The 14,705-nt window shown below is 49.8% G+C and overlaps 2 protein-coding genes across 3 annotated transcripts in view; one reads left to right on the forward strand and one right to left on the reverse strand.

Moving 5' to 3' along the window:
- The first annotated feature begins 3,259 nt into the window (after positions 1-3,259).
- Positions 3,260-12,318, forward strand: STARD5 (StAR related lipid transfer domain containing 5). The gene is made up of 6 exons (XM_081550373.1): positions 3,260-3,476; positions 4,059-4,108; positions 4,482-4,614; positions 7,749-7,866; positions 8,978-9,071; positions 11,719-12,318. Exons 1-6 carry the CDS (start codon positions 3,378-3,380, stop codon positions 11,864-11,866), a joined length of 642 nt encoding a protein of 213 aa, XP_081406499.1. The 5' UTR covers positions 3,260-3,377; the 3' UTR covers positions 11,867-12,318.
- Position 12,319: 1 nt separating this feature from the next.
- Positions 12,320-14,705, reverse strand: part of IL16 (interleukin 16) — a 126,140-nt gene continuing 123,754 nt past the window's right edge. For both annotated transcript variants that reach the window (XM_081550369.1, XM_081550370.1), the window contains one exon: positions 12,320-14,435. In XM_081550369.1, coding sequence (XP_081406495.1) covers positions 14,242-14,435 — 194 coding nt within the window. In that variant the 3' untranslated portion in view covers positions 12,320-14,241. The remainder of the gene's footprint in view (positions 14,436-14,705) is intronic.

A 14,705-nucleotide genomic window follows, 5' to 3' on the forward strand; every position in this document is an offset into this window, starting at 1 on the left:
AAAAAGCTTCTTGATGAAAGTGAGAGAGGAGAGTGAAAAAGTTGGCTTAAAGCTCAACATTCAGAAAACTAAGATCATGGCATCTGGTCCCATCACTTCATGGGAAATAGATGGGGAAACAGTGGAAACAGTGTCAGACTTTATTTTTTTGGATGGTGACTGCAGCCATGAAATTAAAAGACACTTACTCCTTGGAAGGAAAGTTATGGCCAACCTAGATAGCATATTTAAAAGCAGAGACATTACTTTGCCAACAAAAGTCTGTCTAGTCAAGGCTATGGTTTTTCCAGTGGTCATGTATGGATGTGAGAGTTGGACGGTGAAGAAAGCTGAGCACCGAAGAATTGATGTTTTTGAACGGTGGTGTTGGAGAAGACTCTTGAGAGTTCCTTGGACTGCAAGGAGATCCAATCAATCCATCCTAAATGAGATCAGTCCTGGGTGTGCATTGGAAGGTCTGATGTTGAAGCTGAAACTCCAATACTTTGGCCACCTCATGCGAAGGGTTGACTCATTGGAAAAGAACCTAATGCTGGGTAGGATTGGGGGCGGGAGGAGAAAGGGACGACAGAGGATGAGATGGTTGGATGGCATCACTGACTCGATGGACATGGGTTTGGGTAGACTCCGGGAGTTGGTGATGGACAGAGAGGCCTGGCGTGCTACAATTCATGGTGTGGCAAAGAGTTGGACACGACTGAGCTACTGAACTGAACTGAACTGATGTATGGATGTGAGAGTTGGACTGTGAAGAAAGCTGAGTACCAAAGAATTGATTCTTTTGAACTGTGGTGTTGGAGAATACTCTTGAGAGTCCCTTGGCCTGCAAGGAGATCCAACCAGTCCATCCTAAAGGAGATCAGTCCTGGGTGTTCATTGGAAGGACTGATGTTGAAGCTGAAACTCCAATACTTTGGCCACCTCATGCGAAGATTTGACTCATTGGAAAAGACCCTGATGCTGGGAAGGATTGGGGGCAGGAGGAGAAGGGGATGACAGAGGATGAGATGGCTGGGGGGCATCATCTACTCGATGGACATGAGTTTGGGTAAACTCTGGGAGTTGGTGATGGACAGGGAGGCCTGGGGTGCTGCGGTTCATGGGGTCGCAAAGAGTTGGACACACTGAGCGACTGAATTGATCTGAACAGTGAGGTGGTTCTGCATCTTCTTGTATCTCTGTTAGCCATGCTTATTTTTCTGTAGTGTCTGTTCATATCTGATGCATCCTTTTTGTCTGCTGGGTTATTTGAAAATGATTTAGTGATTTCCAAGAGCACTTCGTACATTAAGAAAACTTCCTTTTAGTTAAAATAGGCTAATTTCCCCTCAGACTGTGGTCTGACTTTTTATGATATTTTGATGTGCTTAATTTTTTAACCATGGTTAACTTACTGGTCTTTTAAAAAAGATATATATACATAGATATAGATATAGATATAATGTATGTATTTGATGTGGACCATTTTAAAAAGTCTTCATTGAATCTGTTACAATATTGTTTCTGCTTTATGTTTTGGGTTTTGTTTACCTAAGACGTGGGATTTTAATTCGCTGAACAGGGATCAAACTGGCACACTCTGCATTGTAAGGCGAAGTCCTTATCACTGGACCACCAAGAAAGTCTTTTTTTTTTTTTTAATGGCTTCAAGGAACATTTACGTGCATTACTTCACCTGCCCATCACACTGGCATGGGATGACATCTATCATGGTTTCACTTCACCTATAAGCAAACAGGCTAAGTGACTTGCTCAAAAGCACACAGTGAATTGTGCATGAAGCCAGGTTTAGGACTCTAATTCCGCATCCAGCCTCTCAACATCTAGCAGTCCATCACATCCTTCATGAAATGGTTTCAAGTAGTCATTTTCTTCACATCATTTTTTTTTAACATTTGAGATGAAACAATATGCACACAAAAAAGAAAATAAAAACTGATCTCGGTGTTGATCTTTTCAAATGTTTAGTTGGTTACAGCTCTGAAAAGGGCTTCCCAGGTGGTTCAGTGGCTTCCCTTGTAGCTCAGTCAGTAGAGAGTCTGCCTGCAATGCAGGAGACCCGGGTTCCATTCCTGGGTCAGGAAGATCCCCTTGAGAAGGAAATGGCAACCCACTCCAGTATTCTTGCCTGGAGAATCCCATAGACAGAGGAGCCTGGCAGGCATTCTATGGGACTTGATAGTCTATGGGGGTGCAAGAGTCGTACACAGCTAAGCACACACAGCAGCAGCTGCACTTGGGTTCCATCCCTGGGTGGGGAAGATTCCCTGGAGAAGGGAATGGCAACCCACTCCACTGTTCTTGCCTGGGAAATCAGATGGACAGAGGAGCCTGGCAGGCCACAGTCCATAGGGTCGCAGGAGAGTTGGACACGACTTAGCGATTAAATGACAACAACCGCGCTGTAAAGGAGGAAAGGAGCTGAGGGGATGTGATCCCACTCACCCCCTTAAGGTGGAGGCCACCAGAGGCACAGAACTCTGTGATCTCTTAGTTGGGCCCAGCTCTGTCCCAGATGCTAGCGCATCCCAGTGTCTCCCAGACATCCCTTAGAGGTCTTTCAGGCACCTCCTACTGAATAAGACCAGAACTGAACGCACCATGTCCCCCGCAACCCTGTCTCTGGTCTCCCTCTCAGTTAAGCTGCCAGCGGCTCAAGCCAGGAAGTGGGAGTCATGAGCTTCCTACTCCTCCAGTCTCCACCATCTGTCATAGAGATCTCTATGTTCTAGCTTTCTAAACACTTTCCGAGGGTCCTCTTCTCTCCATCTGCAACACCAACCCCTGCTCCAGGCCACCCCCATCTCTCCCATGACCTAACTGCTCCCACCCCCACCTAACTGCCCCCACCCCCACCCCCGTCTCTGCGCACACTGCTTCTCCCACCCCTGCAACAGCCGCCCTAGAAAGGAATAGCTGATGGAAATTTCACCATCATCCACCCTGGCAGAAAGCCTCTGCGCACTTAAGACAAAAGTCCACTATGCTTACACAAGCCTACGACGTCGTCCAAGACCTGTTCCCGCCCTCTTGGCTCTCCACCACTGGCCCTCCCAAGTTCCGGCGCCCCCAAGCCCCTCCCTGAGCTGGGACGGGCGAAAGGCGGATCCCGCTGGACCTTGCTGGGGGTGCCCTGGACCAGCCCAGGCTGAGCGCGTAGTGTGCGCTGCCGGGCCGGTCTTTCAACGGCCCTGCTACTCTCAGAGTAGGGCGGGACCTATCAGACGGTCTAAACCAATCCTAGATCGGGGGCGGGGCTGGGGCGGGACTCGGGGCTCCACGCCGGGCCCTGGTTTTCCGGCTTCCCAAATCCAAGTGCGGGGCCGCAGCCGCACAGCACGCTTGCGACCCCTAGGCCTCGCGCATCTTTGGGCGCAATGGACCCGGCGACGGCCGCGCAGGTGAGCGAGGCGGTGGCGGAGAAGATGCTCCAGTACCGGCGAGACAAATCAGGCTGGAAGATTTGCCGGGAAGGCGTGAGTGAGGAAGGGGGGCAGGAAGGGGTCGTGGGGCCTTCTTTGCTCCCTAGGGCTGGGGTCTCAGAAGCCCCGAGGCCCCTCCTCTCCCGAGGGGTTTTCTGCATTCCATCCCCTGGAGCTAGATTGAAGAGGAGATTCCACTGGGGGTTGTTTCCTTAAAAAAAATATAGGGCCAGTTGTGCACACAGTGACCCCCAGGAGGTGAGTATGTGTCCCTTTCACTAAATGACTTAGCCAAGGTCACCTGCTGGCAAATGGTTTGGGTGGAGTGGGAAGCACCAAACAGACCTAAATTGTCCGAGGAAACAAGATGCGTGGTGGTTTTTAAAGTGATTTGAAAATCTCCAGTGCTCTAAAGCTCTTCCAGTAGCCACACGAGATCCCTTTGTCCATCGCATCCTCCTGGAGGAAGCTTTGTTCAGGACTAGTCACCACTCTGTCACGAATCAGTTGGGTCTCACCTTGGAGACTTGCATTTCTTGAGGCTCTTGCCTTTTCTTCCATAAAACAGGGGATCGGGCTCTATCTCCCAAGAGCCCTTCTAGCTCTAAAATTGTGCGATTCTGTGCCTTTTGACAGAACGGAGTTTCAGTTTCCTGGAGGCCATCTGTGGAGTTTCCAGGGAACCTGTAAGTGCATGCCTTGCTCAGAGCTCCTCAGGGTGTCACACCTCTCCTAATGTTTCTGTGGGTTTGCTTCCTTTGAGACGGCAGTCCATCCTAGCACCTGGAATCAACTTGCCAGTCATCCTCTGGAAAAGCTTCTGAATCTAACTAAATCATTTCCTCAAACTGTATTCTTGTGAAAGCTTAGTGTCCATCCGTTTCTGCAGGCCCATGGGGAGGTGGGCTGGTAGATGTCAGCCCCTTCCTCTGCAAGGCTGTCTTTTTTTTTTTTTGTCTTAAAGAAGAGTGGCAGACATGGCTTCTAGTCCTTCTGTGTAATCCCAGGATAAACAGGTTTGGTTGATGCCTTGGGGTCACATTGCTCTTTGTGCTCCAGGTACAGAGGAGAAGGCATTGTGAACGGGACACCAGAGCAAGTGTGGGACTGCGTGAAGCCACTTGCTGGGACTTTACGAGCTCAGTGGGATGAGAATGTGAACAGTTTTGAAATTATTGAAAGCCTCACCGATGTAAGTCTTTCCAAGCGCTGTTATCCAGAGACAGTAAGCCGACTCTCTCCCCTCTGTGAAGGGTCAGTGACACCTTTAGGCAAGGGGTTGTTGTTTTGTTGCTAAGTCGTGTCCGACTCTTTGCAACTGTAGCCAGCCAGGCTCCTCTGTCCACTGGATTTCCCAGGCAAAAATACTGGTGTGGGTTGCCATTTCCTTCTCAAGGAATTTTTCCTGACTCAGGGATTGAACCTGCCTCTCTTGCGTCTCCTGCATTGGTAGGTGGATGCTTTACCACTGTGGCACCTGGAAAGCCCTTAGGCAAGGGCAGTGCCCAGCAAACAGGTTGTGTACTGCTCAACACTCAAACCCAGCCTCAGACCAGGTATAGGTATTTAACAGTGAGACCCAGAGAGGTAGAGCTGCCCTAAACAGAGCTGAGAGAACCCTGCAGTGGCTAATGAAGGCAGGAGTGCAGGGTGAATGTGAGCTCTGAGAATGGTGAAGCAGCCTGGATTGCACACATCAGCTCTAGTTGAAATATTGCCCCTTGATGGGACCATGATAATGAGTCCTGGCCAAAGACTCAGGATCCTCTGCCAGCTGTGAGGCTGTGCCAGGGGGTAAATTCTGGATGCTAGTTTCTCTGCTGATAAAACATGTGGTATCTAGCCTAGTGCTGCCCAGTAGAACTTTCTGCTGTGATGAAAATATTCTACAAAAGCGCTGTTCAATACAGTAGCCACTGGGCCCAAGCGGCCACAGACATTTGAAAGGTGTCTAGTTTGAAGAAATAGTTAATTTTATATAATTTTCATGATTCAGTGTAAATTTAAATACCCATGTGGAACTTGTGGCTGCCATATTGGACAGCAAAGATCTAGTTGGTCCTGCCCTGGGATCCTCTGTAGTGTTAAGCATGTGTGTGTGTGCTAAGTTGCTTCAGTTGTATCTGACTCTTTACGACCCCATGAACTGTAGCTGCCAGGCTCCTCTGTCCATGAGATTTCCCAGGCAAGAATACTGGAGTGGGTTGCCATTTCCTCTTCCAGGGGATCTTCCCAATGCAGGAATCCAACCCCGGTCCCTTGCTTTGGCAGGCGGATTCTTTACCACTGAGCCACTTGGGAAGCCCCCTAGTGTTAAGAATCCACCTCGTTTTGATTACGTAAGTTAAGAAGGAAAAAAAAAGACATAGCCAAAAGAAATGAAAAAGATGCCTTGAGGAAATGTTGCTAGTTTTTTTTTTTTTTTGAATGGTGCCTTGATTTTGACATCTGTGGACCTAGTACCCTCTTGGGTGCTTCGGTAGCAGGTGTTAGGAAATCTCAAGCCATAGTTCTTTACTACTTGATTGGCAGGAGCTAAGTGTTCTTAACCTTCACCAGGAATTCACATTTCAATTCATTATCACAGGAGTTTATGTCAGTGTTTTGTGAAGGGTGGGACAGAAGGTGATAGGTCTTTAACAGTCGAAGCTGAAGTTCAGTCACACCTAGTGAGGTCACTCCATTTCAAGCCTTCAATCTCTCTGATAACTTGAAGCGGAAAGTCTCAGGGGCTCATGTGCCTTTGACACCTTGCTGATCTCCATTATGACAGACAGCTGGCCTCAGGCTCAGAATCAGAACCCAAGAATTCTGTGTGTGTATGTATGTGTATCAGAGAAGGCAATGGCAACCCACTTCAGTACTCTTGCCTGGAAAATCCCATGGACGGAGGAGCCTGGTGGGCTGCCGTCTATGGGGTCGCACAGAGTCGGACATGATTGAAGCGACTTAGCAGCAGCAGTAGCAGCAGCAGCATGTGTGTGTATAGCAGTTGTCTTTTATTTATGCCAACTGATACCTTCTTTTTCATTTCCAGCAGTTAAATAGCTTCCTTTTAAAATAAGTTTAAGTTTTAAAAAGTGAGCACGTTTAGATAAAAAAAATTAAATGAATGGGCTTCTCTGGTGGCTCAGATGGAAAAGAAATGTGCCTGCAATACAGGAGACCTGGCTTCAATCCCTGGGTTGGGAAGATCCTTTGGAGAAGGGAATGGCTACCCACTCCAGTATTCTGGAGAATCCCACGGACAGAGGAGCCTGGCAGGCTACAGTCCATGGGGTCACAAAGAGTCGACACAACTGAGTAATTAACACACATTAAGTGAATAATGGGATAGGCTCTCCCTCGGACTGTGCCATCCTGGGGCCTGATCTTATGACCCTGAAAGGGCCGAGGTCCTGCTGGAGTGGGGGAACCATGGGATAAAGCATGGGCTTGGGGGGGTCCTTGACTTGTAAAGTGGAGGAATGGACTTGGTGGAATATTCTGAGACTGGGTGAAGTTCTAGGGGTGCTCCCTCCCAGGGATGGGACTGGGGGAAACCAGAAAGCTGTGCAGGACACATATTTAAGGAGGCACTGTTCTCAGGGTTGGGCAAGAAAAGCAGAGTCAGCCTAAGAAAGGAATGGCCTCTCTTGCCTCAGCCTAGACCCGGCCCCGTTCAAGTCTCTCCTCTCCACCCTGAGCTTTGTGGTCAATTCCTTCATCTCTGCAAGCCTCTGGTTTCTTATTTGGTCAAATGGGTAAATGAAACCAGTTTCTCAGTTGTGAGGGACCACTGAGAGCATTGTCCATAGACTCAGTGGACATGAGTTTGAACAAACTCCGGGACATAGTGAAGGGACAGGGAAGCCTAGCATGTGGCAGTCCATGGGGTCGCAGAGAGTTGGACAAGACTTAGTGACTGAACAACGGAGAGCTTTGTCCAGACAGACTCTTATTACGTGCTCCACCAGTGACAACTCTCATGATCCTTTTAAAAATTATTTTTTAAAATATTTATTTGTTTTTATTTTTGCCTGAGTCAAGTCTTAGTTGCCACAGGCCAGCTCTTTGTTGCATCATTCGGGCTGCCCTTGTTGCCCAGGTCTCAACCCAAGATTTTGCAAACTGGGTGTGTTCCTGTGACCCCTGGCACCTCTGTCCAGGGAAGTTCACTCCAGACCCTCTAGGTCACAATGCCACCTTGCTGTCAGTGCTTTTCCCATCTTCCAGAGCCTGGGTTATTGGGACCGGATGTGGGGGTGGGTGAGCTCCGAGTGGAGTCAGGGCAGGGAGCAGATGCCTGGCCATCGGATGCAGCTGGACCCCTCTCTCCTCTGACAGACCCTGCTCTTCAGCAGAACCACCACCCCCTCGGCCGCCATGAAGCTTATTTCCCCCAGAGACTTCGTGGACCTGGTGCTGGTCAGGACGTATGAGGACGGCACCATCAGTTCCAACGGTGAGTGACAGTGGCCCTGCTTCAAGGTGTTAGTGGGCTGCTGGTCTCTGTCTCCCCCACACCCGCCCAGTTCCTCAAAGAAAGCCCACCAGCTAGAAATCCCTGGGGCATGCACAGCCTGGGCCTGTTTTTCTGTGTTCCCTCCCCTTGTCAGGTTTGGGGGGATTCTGTGCCAGGGAGGTCTGAGATGAGAGTGTCCACACACGTCATTTTACTTTGAAGACACAGATTCCATCAGCACCCCATTTTCATTCCTGCTGAGGTGCATAGTGCATATCCCAGACACGTGGGCTACAATTTGGCTCAAGGGAACCCCAGGGTGTAGTGATCCCCTGCACCCATGGAGCACCTTCCCATGAGGGCTGTGGTGCTGTCGGCTCCCCCACTTCCAGCCAGGAGCAGAGTTCCTGCCTCTGCACTTTTTATGGTTCCTCCTGCAGAAAGTGCCAGCCTGGCTGCTCCCCTGAATATCCCATGTGGGGGCAGGTGGTGGCACATCCACACCTCTGTTGGCTGTGATTTGAGAGGGGGACCTTCTTCCTTCTACCCTCAAGCCTGACATCTGAAATGTTCTTTCTTTAAAAAAAAATTGTATTTATTTGGCTGTGCTAGGTCTTAGTTATGGCATTTGGAATCTAGTTACCTGCGTGTGTGTATGCTCAGTAATGTCCAACTCTTTGTTACCCCCTGGACTGTAGCCCACTAGGCTCCTCTGTCCATGGGATTCTGCAGGCAAGAATACTGGAGAGGGTTGCCATGCCCTCCTCCATGGGATCTTCCTGACCCAAGGATTGAACCCACCTCTCCTGCATTGGCAGGTGGGTTTTTTACCACTGGGCCACCAGGGAAGACCCTGAAATATTCTTTTTTCTAATACTCTGGCAGGTTGGAGAGGCTATGTGTGCGTGTGTGAGTGCAGAAGTGTGTGAGCACACGTACATGTGAATGCGTGTGTGTGAGGGACAGTGGGGGTGGCAGTAGGGAGAGCTCAGGCTCCAGGTGACCGGTCTGCACGCGCTCTGGGTGCCTGGTAAGGCCCTTCAGCCGCTGTGGCCTGACTGCCCGAGGTTGGACAGTGGTTAGCTCCCTGACCTGTTACTCTCTCTTCCAGCTACCAATGTGGAGCATCCATCTTGTCCCCCGAAACCGGGTTACGTGAGAGGATTTAACCATCCCTGTGGTTGTTTCTGTGAACCTCTGCCAGGGTAAGGACAACCTCCTAGAATGAATGATGTGCCCAGACCTCACTGTGGCTTCACTGAAGATGTCCTGTTGTTGTTGAGTTGATCATTCGTGTCCGACTCTTTGCGACCCCAGGGACTGCAGCATGCCAGACCTCTCTGTGCCTTAGCATCACCCGGAGTTTGTTCAAAACTCGTGTCCATTGAATCGGTGATACCATCCAACCATCTCATCCTCTGCCTTCCCCTTCTCCTTTTGCCTTCAATTTTTCTCAGCATCAGGTCTTTTCTTTCTTTGCATCAGGTGGCCAAAGTATTGGAGCCTCAGCTTCAGCATCAGTCCTTCCAGTGAATATTCAGGGTTGATTTCCTTTAGGATTGACTGGTTTGATCTCCTTTGTATCCAAGGCAGAGGATGTTCTACTCAATGGCAACATTAACGATGATTCCCAGTAATTAAAATGCCTTACACCTCTGTAGGCCTTGCTGTTACAGAGCCCCACGTATACACATCGGTGACGTAATACGCCAAAGTTCTGTTGGCATGTGGGAAAGAATTGTGGTGGTGGTGTTGTTCGGTCACTCTGCCGTGTCCAACTCTTTGTGGCCCCTTGGACTGCAGCATGCCAGGCTTCCCTATCCTTCACCATCTCCTGGAGTTTGCTCAAACTCATGTCCACTGAGTGGGTTATGCTACCTAACCATCTCATCCTCTGCTGCCCCCTTTTCCTCCTGCTTTCAAAATTGTGGGGAAGTGTCCTTATTTCTGACGTGGGGAACCCTCCCTCTAGTCCCAGGCAAGCTGGGCAAATGTCATGGTCCCATTTAGCAGATGAAGAAACAGGCTCAGGGAGGCTGGGGAGTCTGTGCAGGGTCACAGGCTGGCCATGTAGGGTCTGCGCACTCAGTCTTCTTGGGGATCTGAGAGCTCTCCACCAGCTGGGAGCAGCCAGAAGCTTAGCTGTCACCACCCTGAATCCCCCCACTGGTGCTCATCTTGTGTACCCTCAGTGAGGAATGAGGTTGAGATGCTCTGGCCTAATGGGTGATTCTGAGAGCACAGCATGAGTCAGCCCCAGAACTGAGCTCAGAAGTGGTTCTGTCCCCGTGTTCTCACAGGTCATGGCCAGGTTTGGGGGTTTGTTTATTTTTTTGCCACACTGAGCAGCATGCAGGATCTTAGCTCTCATATTTTTGGTCTAAGTCTCCATTGTTGCTGTTTAGTCGCTCAGTTGTGTCCAACTCTTTTGTGATCCCATGGACTGTAGCCCGCCAGGCTTCTCTGTCCCTGGCATTTCCCAGGCAAGAACACTGGAGTGGGTTGCCATTTCCTTCTCCAGGACATCTTCCCAACCCAGGGATCAAACCCACATCTCCTGAATTGGCAGGTGGATTCTTTACTGCTGAGCTACCAGGGAAGCCCTCATTTACACTCTTCAGTATTATTCAGGGCATCAAAGTGTTTTGTTCATGTGGATTATATCCATCAATATTTACTATAATTTGACATTAAACCTGGGACATTTAAAACTATTTATTTTAAAATAATGATACATTCATTAGAAGTGACTCATTAGAAAAGACCCTGATGCTGGGAAAGATGGAAGGCAAAAGGAGAAGGGGACTGCAGAGGATGAAATGGTTAGATAGCATCACCAGCTCAGCATAAATTCGAGCAAACTCAAGGAGACAGTGAAGGACAACAGACTGGCGTGCTACAGTCCAAGGGGTTGCAAAAAGTCAGACATGATTTATCGACTGAACAACAACAGCAATTACATGATAACATAAATATTGTTGTGAAAAAGAACTATTTTTCAAAAGAGAAAAATAGTGGAAGTGGTCTTGTTTTGCATTTGAGGAAATATTAATGTCAGGCTTAATAGAAGCTCACATCTGCTTCTGCATTCAGTCTGTTGTGATACACACATCAAAGAGCCTTTAGAACCCCCGACCCCCCCCCCCAGTGAAGCTGTTAACAGCTCTATTCAAATAAAATGCTCAGGGACCTCCCTGGTGGTCCAATGGCTAAGACTCTGTACTTCCAACGCAAGGGATGCAGGTTTGATCCCAGGCTGGGAAAGTTAAGATCCCACATGCTGGGAGGCATGGCCTCCAAAAACTAAAAATAAATAAATAAACAAACAAAAATGCTTGGTCTCCACAAAGCCCATGCCTTTGTTGTGCTGGCCATGGGAAAAATTTGTGAGAATAAAGTACAGGCTGAGAGAATGGGAGTGAAAAGGCAAATCACATCTTAGTGCTGTGAGGGAAATAGCTTTGACCTTGAAAAGCCCTTGAAAGGGTGTCAGGAACCTCCAGGAGTTGCCAGACCTCTCGCAGAATCACTGCCCTCAGTGGTCGGAGGGCAGCATCTTGTCTCTTTTTCCCAAGACCTGGCACTGGAGTAAGTTCTCTGGAAGAATTTCCCGACTGAGTCAGGCACAGGGAATGAATGACCTTGCTGTGATGGAAATGGGGGCACGTCCTCACTTGGCATCCATGTGGGGCCAGGGAAGCATGCTTGAGAGGACCCGCTTCCATCCTGAAAAGAAGCAGGTCCAGAGGGGACCCCTTGGCAGTGAACCCAGCAAAATCCCTGGGTTTGGGCAACTTCCTTGAGTGGGCCCTCGGTTCCAGCTACCTAACAGCCCTGTTTTTGTTTTCACAGGGAGCCAAACAAAACCAGCCTGGTCACGTTCTTCCAGACTGATCTCAGTGGTTACCTCCCACAGGGCGTGGTGGACTCCTTCTTCCCCCGCAGCATGGCTGGGTTCTACGCCAACCTTGAGAAAGCAGTGAAGAAATTCTTCGGCTGACAGCCTGGCTGGTTGGCCTAGAACTGCCGTGGCTCGTGCAAAATGGCAGCTGTTGGGACACTCCCGGAGAGCCTGGGAGCACATGGGCTCCTTTGGAAAACACTGATGGAAAATTCGTCTCCAGGGACATCAGCTGGGGGCAGCCCTGGGTCCTCGATCCTCCATCTACTCGGGAGGGGCTTTGTCATCCAAGGACACCTTCTCCGGCAGGTGCAGCTGAGCCCCCGACCATCAGACGGGGAGTCTGCCTGGGCACCGTGGGACACACTAGGGTCCAAAGCCTTCCTCTGCCGGTCACTCTCAGAGATCCCCCAAAACCTGGCTCAGCCCCTTTGCTGCATTCGAGCTCAGTCCTGTACCACAGACCCCCAGATGTATGGTACTGTGCCAGCCTTCCCCTTAAAGACGTCAACTTGATGTTTAAAAAATGAGATGAGCCTTCAGGAAAAACACTTTCAGTATTCCTTTTGTCTCTTTTATTCAAATCATTTTTCTTTCTTTTTCCCCTGCATAAGTTAAATTTCATGTGCCCCAGGGAAACCAGGCAGTTTGAATCTGGCCCTGGAAGCACTCTGTAATTGATTCGGGATGGAGCAAACCTCCAAGTGGGATTTGAGGAGAACCTTCGCTCCCTTGGACATTTGCCTTTTCTTGTCCTTGGTTATGGAAGGTGGAGCAGGAGTCTTCTGGCCTCCAAGCCCTGGTAGGGCCATACTGCTGTTACCAAGTCCATGGGATTTCCCAGGCAAGAATACTGGAGTGGGTTGCCATTTCCTTCTCCAGGGAAGCTTCCCGACCCAGAGATCAAACCCATGTCTCTTGCATTGGCAGGCAGATTCTTTACTGCTGAGCCACCAGAGAAGCCCCGATCAGAGGATACTAGGTGTTGCTAATCAATTTCCTTGCCCCGAGCTTAACAGTCAGGCACTAATGACCAAACCAAATATCCCTTTGGTCAGGCACACAGAGGTAGTTTCCCTGCAATGTTCTGTCTGCATTTAAAAGCACCTTGGCCTGTTGTGCACTTGCTTGGTTGCTCAGTTGTGTCTGACTCTTTGTGAACCCATGGACTGTGGCCCGCCAGGCTCCTCTGTCCATGGCATTTTCCAGGCAAGAATACTAGAGTGGATTGCCATGCCCTCCTGCAGGGAATTGAACTAGGAATCGAACCCGAGTCTCTTGTGTCTCCTGTATTGCAGGCGGATTCTTTACCTGCTGAACCGTCGGAGAAGCCTCATCTTGGCCTATTGGTCTCTACCAAATCACAGAAGAAAGGACTCACTCTTTGTATCATTTACCAGCTGGACAAGTTGCTTATTGTCTCTGGGTCTCAGTGTTCTCATCTATATAAGAGGACGATATCACGCTCTGTAGACGCTGCTGTGATTACTGAAGACAGTGTCCACTTAACACCAACACGGTGCTTGGCACATGGGAGGTAAATGGCAGCCATGTGTATTTCACTGTCTCAGACTCAGGCTGGTCTGTTCTGTTGGCACAGCTTGAGCACACATGGAGTGTCACCTGTCTTTACTTGCTCTATCACCGGGTACCACCCCGGCTAGGAGCACCTCTCCAACCCCAACCAAAAGCAGTTTTGCAAATGCGCTATGTGATAGACCATATTTTCCAAAAATAGCCCAAGCCGCCTTTCCCCTCCCCTTAAACCTGCGCAGGTCTGGGCCAGCTCTGACTGATGGAGCACAAGAGAAGTGATGCTCTTCGACTTTGGAGGTGAGGTCATATCAAGGATGCAGCTCCTACCTGGCTCTCACACTCTCGGGGGACACCGAGTCATATATTGTGAGGAAGCCCCAGCCACAGGGAGAGGCCGACTGCAAGTGTCCAGGCCAATGGCTGCAGCTGAGTTCCTAGCCAGCAGCCAACCTCAGTGGCCCGTGTGTGAGTGAGTGACCCTTCCAGTGGTTCTAGCCTCCAGCCTGTGAGCGCCAGCTGATGTCAAATGCAGCAAGATGAAGGGAACCCCCTCCAAGCAGGCCAGCATTGCAGACTCATGAGAAAAACAAAGGTTGGGGTGGATTGTCACCCAGAGACAGGCCTTAGAAAACCTGCAGAGCAAGCCATGGATTTCATATCCAATCATATATCCATTTTATTTACAGCACCACAGTATTATCACTAAGCTCTCTAGATGCAGTCTGTCCTTTGTATCAGCCACCCCACTGTGACTGTGCCCTAACTTCTGGGACCACCCTCTTACTGGGTGGGGTCCCAGAAGGTCCAGACCTGGGCAAGTAGCCACCGGGAAGCACACCTGTGCATTCCCCCATTGGGTGGGGTTAGCTGTGACCCTGAGAATTAGCAGTTCAGGGACCTGCATGTGGTAGGCTCTGGTGTCTGCACTGGTGTTAGGCCTAGAGATCTCCAGCAGCTGGGGTCCCCTTGGACTGCAGGCTCTTCCTCCTGAGGATGATTGTCACAGGTCCATCAGGCAATGCCTTGATGATGTTCCAGGCTTCAAACCGCGTGAGGCCCTGCATGGTGGTGCTGGCCAGGTGTAAGATTTCATCTCCTGGCTGGACTGTGTCACTCTGTTCTGAGACGACCCCTAGGATGAGAGAGGAGAGAGTGGGTGCCTTGGGTGACAAGGGAACAAGAAGTCACCACCTACCCTTGGTCTCTGAGGAGCCAGGACAGCTCAGAAGGGAACTGGAGCCCATCCCTCTGGAGCTCAGTGGTCTGAAGTGAGGCATCCCAGGATTTCCCTGGTGGTCCAGTGGTTAAGACTTCACCTTCCAGTGCAGGGGGCACAGGTTCAGTCCCTGGTCAGGGAACTAAGATCCTGCATGTTGTGCAATGTGGCCAATAAATAAATAAA

This window comes from Giraffa tippelskirchi, chromosome 12, assembly GCF_054371585.1.
Source record: "Giraffa tippelskirchi isolate mGirTip1 chromosome 12, T2T-mGirTip1v1.2.pri, whole genome shotgun sequence".
In the NCBI taxonomy this organism is placed as follows: domain Eukaryota; kingdom Metazoa; phylum Chordata; class Mammalia; order Artiodactyla; family Giraffidae; genus Giraffa; species Giraffa tippelskirchi.